Consider the following 16,012-nt stretch of genomic DNA (forward strand, 5'->3'; position numbering starts at 1 on the left):
CTTTTCTAATAAGTACTCAGTAAGTACTCAATAAATATGACTGACTGATTCTCTTATATTATTCTTCTCTAAGTGGTTAGTATAGTGCTCCGCACACAGTAAGAGCTCAATAAATACCACTGATGATGATGATGCCACGGAGGAAATGCTGATCCTAATGAGTATTTCTCTGACAGCCAAATGCTGCGTGCTCCCTAGCCCCCTACGAATTACTCTTATAAGAGCCCCTATCATTTACTTATATTAACGTCTATTTCTCTAGACTGGAAGCTCCTTGGGGGCAGGGAACATGTGCTGCATTGTTCTCTCCCTAGCAATGAGTACAGTGCTCTGTGCATAGTAAGCACTCAATAAATACCACTGGTTGATTGAAGATATTTCAGGTGGGTGAGAGGAATGGTTTTCCTTTGGGCCAACTTCAATGTTGGCACTTATATGTGTCTGTGTGTCCCCTTGGCTAAGATATTGATTCCTTCATGAAGCTGCCTGAAAACTGCACAGTCCAGAAAGAAAGCTTGTTCAGGGTCCCAGCATAAAGCAAACTAGACATTGCTGAAAACAACTCCTCCTCCAAAGGCAGTTTTCACTAATCCAGTGATTACGTTCCTCAAAGTCTTGGGTCTGAAGACCATGGAATCAAAGTGGCCAAAGACAGAGATGAAGTAGAATTATTCTGGGGGTGCAATCTAAGTCCTGCTGAGGGGAAGTGCACCAGAATTAGACTAATGGCTGCCACACATTTGGAAACGCATGCTTTGGGCAATAGAGCAAAGGAAAGAGTAAACTCAGGGCTTGCCAAATCCAAAAGGTGGGGCAAAATCTTGGCATCCTGGGTCTACGATCCCAAAGTCTAGTCCTTGGCTGTTTGGAGCCACAGGAATCACCTGTTAGCATGACTGATGGGACTGAAAAATCAGCTGGGAACCCGCACTACATGGTGAGCTTCTTGAAGGAAGAGATTGTGCCTCCCATCTCTGCACACAATGCATGCTTAATAAATGCCATTAATTCACTGGGACTTCATACCTGCGGAGTCACTTACTAGAAGCTGACTCCCCCAGGGAAAGGGGAAGCCCAGCGTTCTTGCCCGAGGCGGAGGTCATATGGGCACTTCAGTCTCAGAACACCATCTCCCACCACAATGGAGCAGGGGGAGTTTCAAGGCAGGGAAGAGTCCCTCAGCAGAGTATATAGGGGATGCCCAGCTCAACAATGAACCAAAAACTCTATCACGCTCCCCAAAAGGGCAGGTGGCCCCTTCTCACCTCACTGTTTCTCTTCATCACAAACACCAGGTTGGAATTTCCACCCTAAGAAAGATAAAAAGCACACACACAAAATGTCAATTTCCAGAAGCAGTAGCACATTTCAAAAACAATGAATGGTACTGGGAAAAACTGGATCAGGGTAAAAGGGTGCTTGCTAGAGGCAGAGAAGTATGCTATTAAATAAGTGACTCAGGGAGGTGTCTACAACATCCATGATGCAATAAAGAGCAGCCACAAAGCTTAGAGGAGACATGTAGGACAATCCATCCGAAGTAGAATGTGAGAGCCATGCCGTGAAGTAGCAGTGTGGCCTAATGGAAGGGGCACGGGACGTCAGGGGACTTGGGTTCTAATCCAGACTCCGCCACTTGCCTGCCTTGGGACTTCAGGTAAGTCACTTCACCTCTCAGTTTCCTCAATTGGGACTCAATACCTATTGTCCCTCCCTCTTAGACTTTGAGCCCCATGTGGGAAAGGGACATGTCTGACCTGATTATTTTGCACCTACTCCAGCGCTTAGTACACTGTAAATGCTTAACAAATATCACCATTATTATTATTGTTGACAGAGGTCTGCACCAATAGCTCCCTCTTGGGTCTCTTTCAATTCCCCCTACCGCTTAGGAGCCCTGCCGATCGGGTGAAAACAATCTGGTTTCTTGGGGCACTGAGATCATAAAAACAACGTCTAGGGGAGAGGGGAGGGCTGACAGGGGCATACCTATCTACCCTGGTTTTGGCCTGGCACCAGTTTGTCAGATCTGGACGGTGAACATCAGATTGGCCAAAACATCCGGCCGCCATTAAAGCTAGGTTTAAGAGGACACTCAACGGGAACAAGGGTTGGGTTCGCCCTCCTTTAAATTCATTTTTGTATCTGGCAAAGAAGCAAAGTCATCCTTTCAAATCACAGGGTGATTACGTGCCATAAATTCAGAGAACAGACCAAATGGGTGCCTAGTCTTAGATTTTTGCTGCTTTACCTTCTTCAGACCACTGTCAGACTCTGTTCTTCGAAGATCCTGGCCTTCATCTCCTTCTTCCTTCTCACCACCTAAAAAAAAAAAGACAAGAGGAATGAAGCTTTCAAACATATGGGAAGGATTTTCTTCTCCAAGAGGCCTTCCCTGACTAAGCCCTCCTTTCCTCTTCTCCCTCTCCCTTCTGTGTAGCCCTGACTTGCTCCCTCTATTTATCCCCCTTCCCAGCCCTGCAATACTTAAGCATGTATCTGCAATTTATTTATTTATATTAAAGTTTGTCTCCCCTTCTAGACTGTAAGCTGGTTGTGGGCAGGGAATGCATCTGTTTATTATTGTATTGTACTTTCCCAAGCGCATAGTACCCTGCTCTGCACATAGTAAGTGCTCATTAAACACAACTGACTGATTTGGGCCACCTCTAAATCATAACAAAGTTTGAAGGAGGTAGGTGCAAAAGAAGCCTAAAGGAAACATTCTTCACCAACAACTATTGTGCAAAAGGCACTGTATCAGAAACATACCATAGAAGCCAAAGGTTTCATCCCCGCCTTTAAGGAAGGTACAGCCCTAAAGACTGCTATTGATAACAAAAAAATTCCCCTCAAAAACCGAACACAGATTAGGGAGTCTAAAGATAATATTGTTCTTTTCTTGCTTGAGGCCAAGTGGGAGCTTCGGGCCCTTCCTGGGGCCTAGAAAACTCTTGAAATTTAATCACATCTTCCTGCCAAGTGCTTGGCGTTCAAGTCACAACTGCAGAAGTCCCTGGAAAACTGAGAGCCACTGGCTGAAGACAGACCAGTCTGGCACACTGCAATCAAGAAAGTAGTCTTACTAGTAATTACTGAGTGCTTACTGTGTGCTGAGCACTGTACTAAAGAAGCAGCATAGCCTAGTGGATGGAATATAGGCCTGGGAGTCAGAAGGACCTGGGAAGTAATCCCAGCTTTGCCACTTTTCTGCTGTGTGACTTTGGGGAAGCCACTTCACTTCTCAGCCTCAGTTATCTCATCTGTAAAATGAGGACTGAGACAGTGAGCCCTGTGTGGGACAGGGACTCTCTCTGACCCGATTTGCTAAATTCACCCTAGCACTTAGTACAATGCCTGGCACATAGTAAGTGCTTAAGAAATACCACAAGTGTTATTATTATTAAGCACTGGGGAAAAAAGCAAGTGGGAATTGGATAAGGTTCCTGTCCCTTGGGGGGCTCACAATTTAAACATAGCATCTCTAGCTTCTTAAGAAAAAAGCAACAATAGCACCGTGTGTGAATATCAAGCAGAAGGCATGTTTCTTCAAGTACAAAAGACTAGGCATTAGAGACCCATCCAGAAGCAGCCAAAAATACTGATTCCCAATTTTCAGCTGAGAGGTAGCACTCTATGGAGTTTTGTTTTACTGGATTCTAATAACATCTCCTCTCGGCAAGCTATTTGGGAATTTGACTGTCATCCATGTTCCTCACAAATCTAGGACACTGACTCACTTTTGGTGTTCTTTGGTTTGTGATTCTGTTTGCTGCTTGATGTTGAGTATAGCTCATAAAGTTGGTGCAACTGCTTAAAGGATGTGGTGCTTCATCAAAATCATCATTGGTACCTATTGAGCGCTTACTATGTGCAGAGGACTGTGCCAAGTGCTTGTGAGAGTACAGTACAGAAGTGGCAAACACGTTCCTTGCCGACAACAAGCTTAAACTTAGGGATAGTCTGGTTCTCACAGCCATAGAGAAGGTTGGACTGAACATTCTTGCTCCATAGACCTTTAGGTTAGTCTGAAGCCTGTTACAATGCTGCCAGTATACTCTGTTTGACAGTCTCCCAAAGGAGTGTGGCCTTCTTGATGTAATTTTCTACCTCCTGCTCTACCGTCTGTCCATATGCTGCCTAGGATTATTTGATATCAATTAGCTCTGCATTGACAATATAGATTTTTGGTTCTGTTTTACAGATGCCCTAATGCAGGTGCATACGTGCCTTCAATTTTCTTAAGGACTACTGCATGAATTAGTGGGCCTGGGCATGGGCCTGGGAGTCAGAAGGACATGGGTTCTGATCCTGGTTCAGCCACTTGTCTGCCATGTGACCTTGGGCAAGTCACTTCACTTTTCTGTACCTCAGTTATCTCATCTGTAAAATGGGGATTAAGAGTTTGAGCCTCATGTGGACAGGGACTGTGTCCGACCTGATTAACTTACATCTACCCAAGCACTTAGAACAGTGTTTGGCACACAGAAAGTGCTAAACAAATACCATTATAATTATTATTATTAGCTTGTAATGGCTGACTGATTCCATCAAGTAGTTTCCAATCATTTGCATGTTTTCTCGGGAGTGTGACTCTGAGGTATAGCCACCTGGGTACAGCATGATTGACATTCAAGCCATCTCATCTCTGTCACCAACAACCTCTTGCTCCCTCCCTCTTGAAAGCCTCCCTCCTGTCTGGAATTCCCTCTCTCTTCACATCTGGCAGGCCATTACTCTCCCCCTTTTCAAAGCTCTTCTGTAATCAGATCTTCTTCAGAAGCAGCATGTCCAGTGAAAAACAGCGTGGCCTAATGGAAAGAGCACGGGCTCTGGGAGTACCTGGGCTTTAATCCTGGCTCTGCCAACTGCTTTCTGTGTGACCCTCAGCAAGTCACTTCACTTTTCAGTGACTCAGTTCTCCTGTTCTCTCTCCTACTTAGACTATGAGTAGTTCCAATCTAACTTGTATCTATCCCAGAGCTTAGAACAGTGTTTGGCACATAGTAAGCACTTAGCAAAAAAAAAGACTTTCCCTGGTCTTTCATCTCTCACCTATTTCCCACTCATCATTCATTCATTCAATCGTATTTATTGAGCGCTTACTATGTGCAGAGCACTGTACTAAGCGCTTGGAATGTACAGTTCGACAAGAGAGACAATTCCTGCCCAACAACGGACTCACAGTCTAAACGGGGGAGACAGACAACCAAACAAAACAAGTAGTCAGGCGACAATACCGTCAAGATAAATAGAATCATATACATCATTAACAAAATAGAGTAATAAATACTATATACAAATATGCACAAGTGCTGTGGGGAGGGGAACGGGAAGAGCAGAGGGAGGGAGTCGGGAGAATGGGGAGGGGAGGAGGAGCAGAGGGAAAGGGAGAGCTCAGCTGGGAAGGCCTCCTGGAGGAGGTGAGTTCTCAGTAGGGCTTTGAAGAGGGGAAGACTCCCTCCCCACCACTGGTAGTACTTATGGACATATCTTCAAACTCTGCAGTTTCCCTTTACTTGAAATATATTTTACTATCTGACCTAGAGATTACAGCTCCTTGAGGACAGGGATGGTGTCTGCTCAACTCGGCTGTATTTTCCCAAGTGTTTGGCTTAACAGTTAATGAATGTACTATTGACTGAGTGATTATTTCTAGGACTTTGGATGATTCTCAATGTCAGCTGAATTGCAAGTTTTCTGCAGAGTGGAAATGCATTCTAATACCCGTGTTTCAATCTCTTGTTGCCTCCTCCAGCATGGTTGTATGATAGTAATAATAATAATAATGTTGGTATTTGTTAAGCGCTTACTATGTGCCGAGCACTGTTCTAAGCGCTGGGGTAGACATAAGGGAATCAGGTTGTCCCACGTGGAGCTCACAGTCTTAATCCCCATTTTACAGATGAGGGAACTGAGGCACAGAGAAGTTAAGTGACTTGCCCACAGTCACACAGCCGACAAGTGGCAGAGCTGGGATTCGAACTCATGAGCCCTGACTCCAAAGCCCGTGCTCTTTCCACTGAGCCACGCTGCTTCTCTGACTAGTAGATTGGGCTCCCTATGCATCAATCAATCGATGGTATTTTTTGAGAGCTTTCTGTGTACAGAGAACTACACTAAGCATTTGAAAAAGTACAGTACAATAGAGTTGGTAGATGAGACCCCTGTCCACAAGTAGCTTACAGCCTTCAGGGGGTAGGAAGACATTAAAATAAATTTTGGATTGGGAAAAAGGATGATAAGGACATAAGTGTGGTGGGGCTGAGGTGAGTATCAAAATGCTCAAGGGAATTTACTTTACTCCTTTGGTGAAAGGAGGTGGACCTAGCAGGGCAGAGGCAGATTGGACAGGGCAAAGGTGGAATAGGCAGGGCCGAAGTTGATTGGACAGGGTGAGGTAGTAAATGTTAACAAATATCACTTTTTTTTGCTTTTGTGGCATTTGTTAAGCACTTACTATGTGCCAGGCATCTGTGTGCCAGGCATTGTACTAAGTGCTGGAGTAGATACAATCTAATCAGGTTGGACACAGTCCATGTCCCACATGGGGTTCACAGTCTTCACCCCAAGTTTATAAAAAGGGAACTGAGGCACAGAGAAGTTAAGTGACTTGCCCAAGATCACAGAAGTGGCAGAGCTGGGATTAGAACCCAGGTCCTTCTGACTCCCAGGCCAATGTTCTAGTCACTAGGCCATGCTGCTTCCCATGTTCTAGTCACTAGGCCATGCTGCTTCTTGTATAAGTGACTGTACAAATCTGTTTAAGCAGGCTGTTCTTCCCCATGCTGGTAGAACTCAGCCCGTATGCCACTGGGTCACGGTGCCACAGTGACTTCCTCAGTAGCAGAAGATGCGGTGAGGAGAAGGTCAAAAGATTCTTGTGGTCTTTTCAAGGTTTCCCTCCTTGCCTGGACCTAAGGCCATTCACCATCTTCAGAGATGCTGTGATGGCCTGGCCTGCCCAACAGAACATATTCACTGAAGTGAGGAAGTTCTTGTCTTCACGGAGGACTACAGAGCCATGGATTCTATATCAAATTCACTGCTCCGCCCCTGGGAGGGGCTCATTGAACACAGGGGACCTTAAGGAGTTGGGATGTAAAGCAAGCCCATGCAATATCAAATGATAAAACTGCAAGTATGTGCACCCACACACATAATAATAATAATAATGTTGGTATTTGTTAAGTGCTTACTACATGCAGAGCACTGTTCTAAGCGCTGGAGTAGATACAGGGGAATGAGGTTGTCCCACTTGAGGCTTACAGTCTTCATCCCCATTTACAGATGAGGGAACTGAAGCACAGAGAAGTGAAGTGACTTGCCCACAGTCACACAGCTGACAAGGGGCATACACACACACACACACAAACACACACCCTTACCCTTTGATGCATTCATCTGATGGCTGTCAAACCCTCCAAAGGTTTCTGCTCTTCTGGGCAACGAAATGGGACCAACTCCTCCTTCTTGTTCGCTGGGATTGTTGACAGGCTGCCCAAGTACATTCCCAAGGTTGCCCTTCACCAAATCTTGCAGTACTTGAACTGAAGACAGAAGGGCACAGTGACTTTCCAGTGATGCATGACAAGGGGAAAGAATTCCACAGTATTCCTTGAACAGGGTAAGCACTTTCAATCAACACATCCATCAAGGGCATTTATTGAGCATCTACTTTGTGCAGAGCATTGTTCTGAGAACTTGGGAGAGACAAGGTCCCTGCCTTCAAGGAGCTTACAGTTTAACGGAGAAGACAGATGTTAAAATACAGGTAAGGGAAGCAACTGAGGACAAATATGTTCGTAGGCGTGGTGGGGGCAGACCTGAGTGGTAGGGAGTGGGATTAAGTGCATGGGAGAGGCAGTAGGAAGGCAAAAATAGGTGGGAGCATGAGATCTTAGTCTAGGAAAGCTTCCTCACAAGAAGATTGGGAAAATGGCTTGGGGCTGGAGGATTCTCAGACAACCCGTCAGACTACCACTCTCCCTCGTTTCAAAGCCTCACTGAAGGACCAACTCCTCCAAGACACCTTCCCTGACTAAACTCTCATTTTCTCTCCCCACACTCCCTTCTGCATCGCCCTTGCACTAGGATTGGCTCCCTTTATTCACTCCTCCCTCAGCTCCACAACGCTTATGTACATACCTGAAATTTATTTTTATTTATATTAATAAATATGGACTGTAATTAAATAGAGACATTTATACAGACTAAGCTCCTTGTGGACAGGGGCTGTGTCGACCAACTCAGTTATACTGTACTCTCCCAAATGCTTAGTACAGTGCCCTGCACACAGTAAGCGCTCAATAAATACAACTGATTGATTACCTCCGTTTTTCTGCTCCAGGCTTGGGTTCCGGCCAGAATCTGATTATTCTGGCAGGGACAATGCCAGAGGAGGAGGGCATCTGACCCACTAAGTGACTCATACTGGCACACAGAAGAGAATGAGAAGTGGCAGTACATCAGTCTGCTTTGGACCGACGTTTTGAGCCACTCTAGCTGCCCTTCCCTTGAGGGCGGCTTGAGCACTTCCTTCCCGAGCCTTGCAGAGAAGCCCTGGAGGGGAGGAGAGGCTTGGGTTGGCACTGAGCATGACTCACTCACCTTCATTCATGGCGCTTTTAATGATGGGGGCTCCTTTGGGAGCCTCTTTCGTGCTGGCTCTGAACAGCACCCGGGAGTCGGGCGTTGGGGAAGAATCATCAGACAAATGGGCACTGCAGTCTGTCAGATCTCGGAAAATCATCTTCTTCTCCTCCAAAAGATTTAGGATTTGTTGATCTTTTTGTTGAATTTGGTCTGTGAATTGGAGAGAGGGAACAACTTTTAAAAGCCAGAACACGTGGGGCCTTGAAGAAACGATTGAGGCACCATTGTCACGTTGTGGTACTTTGTAGAATGGCAGAGTGACTTGGGAAGATCCTGGACTGGATCCTTGGAACAACCCTGAATTCCTGCTTTGGAATTACTAAGTGGTGAGAGTCAGAGGCAACATAAATGAGGGGACATAAAATTCCCTAGATTTTTTCAGGTCTCAATCTCAGAAAGTGGACAACTGCAACCTTCTGCCAGGAGTGCAGGAGCATAAGCACTTTGATAATAATAATAATAATAATAATGATGGCATTTGTTAAGCACTTACTATGTCCAAAGCACTGTTGTAAGTGCTGGGGGGAGAATACAAGGTGATCAGATTGTCCCAAGTGGGGCTCATAGTCCTAATCCCCATTTTACAGATGAGGGAACTGAGGCACAGAGAAGTTATGTGACTTGCCCAAAGTCACACAGCTGACAAGTGGCGGAGCCAGGATTAGGACTCATGAACTCTGACTCCCAAGCCCGGGCTCTTTCCACTGAGCCACGCTGCTTCTCCAGCTTGATACTCACAGCAGTCCTATAGCACTTACACACATATCCACATAATGTACTATTTCCCCTATCTGTAATTTATTTTAATGTCTGTCTCCTTCTATTGACTGTAAATTCCTTAAGGTAGGGGATCATTTCTATCAACTCCATTATTCTAAATTTTTCTAAGTGTTTAGTAAAGTGTGCTGAACACAGTAAGCACTCAATATATATTACTGATTGATTGATTTTGGCACTTAATAAATACTTAACAAATACATTTATTATTGCCAAAATAATAATGAGAAGCAGTGCTGCCTAGTGGAAAGAGCATGGGCTTGGGAGTCGAGGAGCTGGGTTCTAATCCTGACTCCACCACTGTCTGCTGTGTGACCTTGGACAAATCACTTGACTTCTCTGGGCCTAAATTACCTCATCTGTAAAATGGGGATTAAGATTGTGAGCCCCATGTGGGACATGGACTGTGTCCAACCTGATTAGTACTTTGTTCAGTGCCTGGCACATAACGCTTAACAAATACCATCACATAAAAAACAAAAAAATTGTGGTGGAGAACCCTAAAATGACAGTAATGATAATAATAATAATAAATGTGGTATTTAAGAGCTTACTATGTGCCAAGAACTGTTCAAAGCACTGAGATTGATACATGGTAATTAGGTTGTACACAGTCCTTCCCACATGGGGCTCACAGTCTTTATCCCCACTTTACATGAGGAAACTGAGGTATAGAGAAGTTACGTGACTTGCCCAAGGTCACACAGCAGACAAGTGGCAGAGACAGAATTAGAACCCATGACCTCCTGACTCCCAGGCCTGTACTCTACTACACTAGCTCCATGACCCCTTGAGAGTTTTGCAGAGTAAGCCCTTGCCCTCTCTGAAGAGTTTTACCTTTTAATTCTCTGGTTCTGGGGTCCAAAATCTTCTTATCTTCCTCACTTTCACTTGGGATGCCTTCATCTTCATCACTGTTCCTAAAGGGGACACACACACATATCAGTTACCACAGGACGTAATCAAGATGCTGAAGGAGGGTTGGACAAATTGGAACCAAGTCAACGGCTTACACAGCATTAATGGTGTCTTGAACGACCCGGATCCACCCATTCCGTTCTTCCTTAGAGCTTGCATGGACTTCCACCATTTCAGGGTCCTTCATCCCCATGCTGATTAGAAACAGGGCCTTTTCTTCATGGGCCACTTCCCGCACAATCAATTTCTTCAGGGAAATCACAGTGGCTTTCTGATCCTTGAAATAGGGAAAGAGAGAGATGTGAGAAGAAATTTCCCCACTATCTATTTTTAGATTTTGCTCACCTAAGGGAGCTCCTTAGTTACCTCCTTTTATTAGAAAACATTTTTAGCTATTTCTGAAAGAAGACCCCTCCCAATTCATTTCTTTTTGTTAAAAGAGGAAAGTGAAATCATAAACCCAGTGCTAGTTATATTTACTAGATGACAACTTCATAGTGAAATGACATCCATGGCAGTCTCCCACAATGAAATTTTGGCTAGAAGTTCAATTGGCTAAATGACAAATCCTTCGCCCAGATTTCATCTGTTCCCCCAGAAATTTGGTTAAAGCCCATCAACACTTTGAGATAACCTGGCTTGTGGGAACTGAGGTAGGATAAACATTTTAAGAACACATTTCTTTTCAGAGCAAATCATCTAGTGATTGAATCTCTGCCCAAAGCAAGGGAGAAAGGTCACTCATCTTTTTTCATCAAACAACAGGGGTGAAGATGAGGACCCTCCCTCCATTGAAGAATGTGGTCCACTTGGCAGGACAGGTAGAGGAAGGGAAATGAGCAGTCAGTCGGTCGATGATAATTATTGAGTGCTAACTGTGTGCAGAGCACTGAAATAAGGACTTGGGAGAGCATGATACAACAAATAGACACATTCCCTGCCCATAACAAACTTACAGTCTAGAGGGGGAGAGAGACATTCACATAAATAAATAAAACAAATATACATAAGTGCCGTGGGGCTGGGAGAGAGAATGAATAAAGACTGTTTTGCTAACAATAATGATGGAGCCAAGGTGCATTCGACAAAGAAAGAGAGAGTAGCATCAAGCCTTCCTTACCAGCGAAGCGAAAACATATTTTTGGTCTTTCTCTTGCAGGAACACCAGTAGATCTGTTAGCAAAACTGCCTGCACTTCTGCAACAGGGAGAGAGTAGGGGAGAGGGGAAGGGGAGAAAGAGGGGAAGGGGAGGGAGAGAGAGAGAATGTGACTTTTAAAGAAGAAAATACCACTTAGCAGGTATCCAGGGCCTGTCCTAACCACTCAGGGGACGTAGAAAACCACAGGCCAGCAGAAGGGCTCAGCTGCAGATCAGTATGATTCAGATCTTGCCTCCTGCCTCCTGAAGCCTATTGATCAATCACTTGATGGCACTTATTGAGTGCTTACTATGTGTAGAGCACTTTACTAAACACTTGAGAGAGTACAACACAACAGAATTAGCAGATGCTCCCTTGCCCATAATGAGTTTACAGTCTATCCCTAAAGTCTCTGGGCAGGGTTAAACCTTGCAGAAACAGAAGGCCGATTGAGTGAATGAATATAAGCCATTCAGATTGTACACTGTCCATGTCCCCCATGGACATTTTACATTAATCCCCATTTTACAGATTAGGTCACTGAGGTTCCGAGAAGTGAAGTGACTTGCCCAAGGTCACAGAGCAGACAAGTGGCAGAACGGGGAACAGAAGTCAGGTCCTTCTGACTTTCAGGTCCGTGTTCTATCCACTAGACCACACTGCCCTACCTCATTTCTCTTCCTCAAGTTGCTGCAGCTGGGACAACAATGCCCTTCCTTCACACAACTGCACACTCATGACCCTCTGTCCCTTAAGGAATTCACCCCTCTCCTAGCAATCCAAGGTCATGTTCTACTGAACTGAATCCCCCCTTTATCCTGGGATAGGCAGGCAGGCATCAGAAACCAATTCCTCCACATTGCTGACACATCCACTGTCCCTATCCAGTAAGTCTGGGGTTCAGATCTCTACTTCTGGGTGATTGGGCTTACTCACAAAATGCCTTCAAAAGCTCAGACTTGTCCCCATTCTTTCACAACCCCGTCCTTGGAAACTGGTACTCCCTTCGTCAGTCATCTCCATCACCTCCCTGTGACCCGTTACAACCTTTCCCAAAATTAATGGGAAAGTAACGACTAAAATTTTACCTTTTCCAGGAAGGCCTGATGCCGTAACCTGAGTTCAAGTCCCTTTCCATGAAATCCATTTGTGTTAACTCTGGGCTGGGGGGACGTAGGGGAAAGGTGGTGAATTGATATTTTTGAGTTTGGTGTGAAACAGAGTAGGTGCCAACGTCTCCCCCACTAAGCTTCCCCTGATATGTAAATCTCAACTCCACTGCACCACAAGCAAAATGTTTTAAAAATAATGTAATGTTGGTATTTGTTAAGTGCTTACTATGTGCCGAGCACTGTTCTAAGCGCTGGGGTAGACATAGGGGAATCAGGTTGTCCCACGTGGGGCTCACAGTCTTAATCCCCATTTTACAGATGAGGGAACTGAGGCACAGAGAAGTTAAGTGACTTGCCCACAGTCACACAGCCGACAAGTGGCAGAGCTGGGATTCGAACTCATGAGCCCTGACTCCAAAGCCCGTGCTCTTTCCACTGCGCCACGCTGCTTCGTAGCGTTTTCTTTCCAATTCTGTGGTCCAGAAGAACCCAGCCCTTTGGAAAGGGTGCATGCACTGCACAGAACTGCCTGTTCTTGGCAGGAGTCTGCCTGATGGCGAGAATGACTAAACACCCACTCTCTCTCCCTGCTGGAAGCCGCCTTGCAGACCTTAAAAGCTGTCCTTTTGCTATTGGCCCCGGTGATGCTTTAGGGTTCCAACAGCTGGGATCCATTAGCTGTTTCTTTTAAGAAAAAAACAAATCTCTCATACCCAGGACAGAGTGCAGCTAGCTGGCTTCAGGCAGCAGCTCTAGGAAATTCAGGGACGTAAAATATCGCGAGGTTTTTCTTCCTCGATGCCAAATCACCAGTTCGATAATTCCCATCCCCACCCTGAAACACAACTTCCTGAAATTAATACTAGTGGAACCCCGGCCGACTGTTCTTTGTTGGGGGTGAGGAAGAAGGGCCTCACCTTTTAATCTTCCCGAGGCATTCTTCAGGGACAGAGTTCCATCTCTCACCAGTTTCTTCCTTTTCAAATCTTCCTTTGCAAACATCTGCCCGGTTTTCATTCGCATGATGGATTTACTGTCAGTCTTTAGGTAGATCTCGTTCAGCCTCAACTTCTTCTCATAGTTGGCGACTTTGCTGTCGACTGCTCCAATGACATCTTTCACCAAGGCCAGAGCTTGGGTCAGGTCCCGCCCTTCTGTGTCGTTTTCTTGAAAGAGATACGGACACAGAGTTTTCATCCCTTGAAGGGTTTGGTTTGAGAGAAAGAGACCCTCAGAAGGAGGCACAGAAAGAGAAAGGTGTTGCGAGGGGAAGAGAGAAAAAGCAGGGGGTGACAGAAAGGGGTGAGAGAGGGGAGAAAGGAGGAGGAAAAAACAGAAGGATACATAGGGAGAGAAAAGGAGGGAAAGAGGAGAAGGAGGGAAAAAGGAAGAGAGTGAGATATAAAGTAGTGGGGAGAGGAGAAGAAGGGAGAGAAAAAGGGAAGGTAGGGAGAGAGGGTTTTCTGCCTCCATCCCACGAACCTTCCTCTTACGGTTGCAGATATGGCCGTCCAACTCATCCCAACCTAGCTCTTGGGCACAGAACCCAAGCTTCAATCCCACTCACTTCAATCAATGGCCAGAGGCCCTCTCAGGAAAAGCCCATATGGCCTAGAAAACAAACCTGATATTTCCGAAATAAAAATAAAAGGGAGAAACCTACGGCTGGTATACTGCAGAATTCTTTGGAATAACACAGGGTATTTGGTGATCCTCTGAGTGACGAGCAATATGCATTCTGGAATGCCAAGCCTTCTCACTACAGCTGTGCTCATCTTTTTCTGCAAGAGGGGGAAGAAGGACATTCCACGTTAGCCATGGATCGTGAACCGGCCCTCGCCTGTGACTCGCGTGGCTTCCACAGGATCCCACCAACAGTCTGCCCTGGGACTTCATCCCTGTCCGGGGAGGGAAGCGTTCACCTTGACAAAGGCCTGAAAACGCTTGTCCTTGTTGTGCAGGTCTTTGAAATAATTCACGGACTGGTTGTGCTGCCCGCAAAACTTGCCGTATGTTTTCTTCAGGCGCTCGGCATTCTCCCCCGAAAACTATAAGGGGAAGAGAACAAGGAGAAGGTCAAGAGGGAGACAGGACTGTGTGCTAGCGTTCTGGACCCCAACTGAAGCCCCTCCTTCACGAGGAAAAGCATCCCACCTTCAGCCCCTCCAGCTATCAAGACCCACTGTGTGTTCAGTGGTCCTTATGAACCCCCACAACTCACAAGGTAGGGGCAAGTTCATTTGGACTCATGTTTCATTCAAGAAACAGAGGCCCACAGCCTTTTGGAGACCCTCCTCAAATCCCAAAGCAGAGATGAGCCTGGAAGAGTTTTCCAACTTCAGGCTTGGGGGGGATGTAGAGGAGGGATGGGGGAGTTGATTCCTTGGTCTTCTCTGCTATCAACTCATGACTCAGAAACAGAGTCAGGTGAGCTTTGTACTTGTGCCTTCACAATCAAGACAACTTTGGGAGGAAACAACCTTGAGTAATGTCATATCATGCAAGTCAGTGGACTGTCTTACCTTAAATTCTATCGCTGACAGAAGGACCGAAAGATTCTTGGCACATCGTAATGGAACATCTAATACCCCCCCTTGAGGCTAGACTCCTCAAGTTATCACCCAATCTCCCACCTACTATTCCTCTCTAAACTTCTTGAGTGAGTTGTCTACATGCACTGCCTCCACTTCCTCTCCTCCAGTTCTTTACTTGAATCCCTCCAATCTGGCTTCTGCCCTATTCAATCCACAGAAACTGCCCTGAGCTCACCGATGACCTCCTGGTCTCCTTCTTGCCAAATCTAATGGCCTCAACTCCATCCTAATCCTCCATGACCTCCCAGCTATCTCTGACACTGTGGAAACATGATCTAATTTTGGCTTCACTGACACTGTCCTCTCCTTGTTCTCCCATCTCCCTGGTCGCTCTCTCGCTGGCTACTATTCTACCTCTCCCCCTCTAACTGTGAGAGTCCCTCAAGGCTCAGTTCTGCATCCCCTTCTATTCTCCATCTACAGCCATTCCCCTGGAAAACTCATTTGCTCCCACAGCTTCAACTACCACCCCTGTGTGTATGATTTCCAAATCCACATCTCCAGCCCTGATCTTTCTCCTTCTCTGTAATCTTGTATTTCTTCCTACCTTTGGCTGATCCGCTGTCACCTCAAATTGAACATGACTAAAACAGAACTCCTCATCTTCCTACCCAAACCTTGCCCTTTTCTTTAGTTTTTGAGCACTACTAGAGTCTCAGTCTCATGAACTCTTAATCTTGGCATTTCCTTTGACTCATCTCTCTGCATATTTGATCTGTCACCAAATCTTGTCAGTTCTACTTTCACGACATCACTAAAATTTGCCCTTTCTTCTCCATCCTAACTGCTACTACGCAGACACAAGCACTTATCCGA

At 45.7% G+C, this 16,012-nt stretch overlaps 1 protein-coding gene across 11 annotated transcripts in view; it reads right to left on the bottom strand.

The window, feature by feature from the left end:
* AKAP13 (A-kinase anchoring protein 13) overlaps positions 1 to 16,012 on the bottom strand; it is a 394,860-nt gene that overhangs the window by 12,888 nt on the left and 365,960 nt on the right. For all 11 annotated transcript variants that reach the window (XM_039912298.1, XM_039912295.1, XM_039912293.1 and 8 more), the window contains 10 exons: positions 14,525 to 14,650; positions 14,266 to 14,383; positions 13,520 to 13,768; positions 11,471 to 11,547; positions 10,446 to 10,627; positions 10,270 to 10,352; positions 8,611 to 8,805; positions 7,389 to 7,550; positions 2,252 to 2,322; positions 1,266 to 1,310 (listed from right to left, as the gene is read on the bottom strand). In XM_039912298.1, the coding sequence (XP_039768232.1) occupies positions 1,266 to 1,310; positions 2,252 to 2,322; positions 7,389 to 7,550; positions 8,611 to 8,805; positions 10,270 to 10,352; positions 10,446 to 10,627; positions 11,471 to 11,547; positions 13,520 to 13,768; positions 14,266 to 14,383; positions 14,525 to 14,650 (1,308 nt within the window). The remainder of the gene's footprint in view (positions 1 to 1,265; positions 1,311 to 2,251; positions 2,323 to 7,388; positions 7,551 to 8,610; positions 8,806 to 10,269; positions 10,353 to 10,445; positions 10,628 to 11,470; positions 11,548 to 13,519; positions 13,769 to 14,265; positions 14,384 to 14,524; positions 14,651 to 16,012) is intronic.

This window comes from Ornithorhynchus anatinus, chromosome 5 (genome assembly GCF_004115215.2).
Source record: "Ornithorhynchus anatinus isolate Pmale09 chromosome 5, mOrnAna1.pri.v4, whole genome shotgun sequence".
Taxonomy (NCBI): domain Eukaryota; kingdom Metazoa; phylum Chordata; class Mammalia; order Monotremata; family Ornithorhynchidae; genus Ornithorhynchus; species Ornithorhynchus anatinus.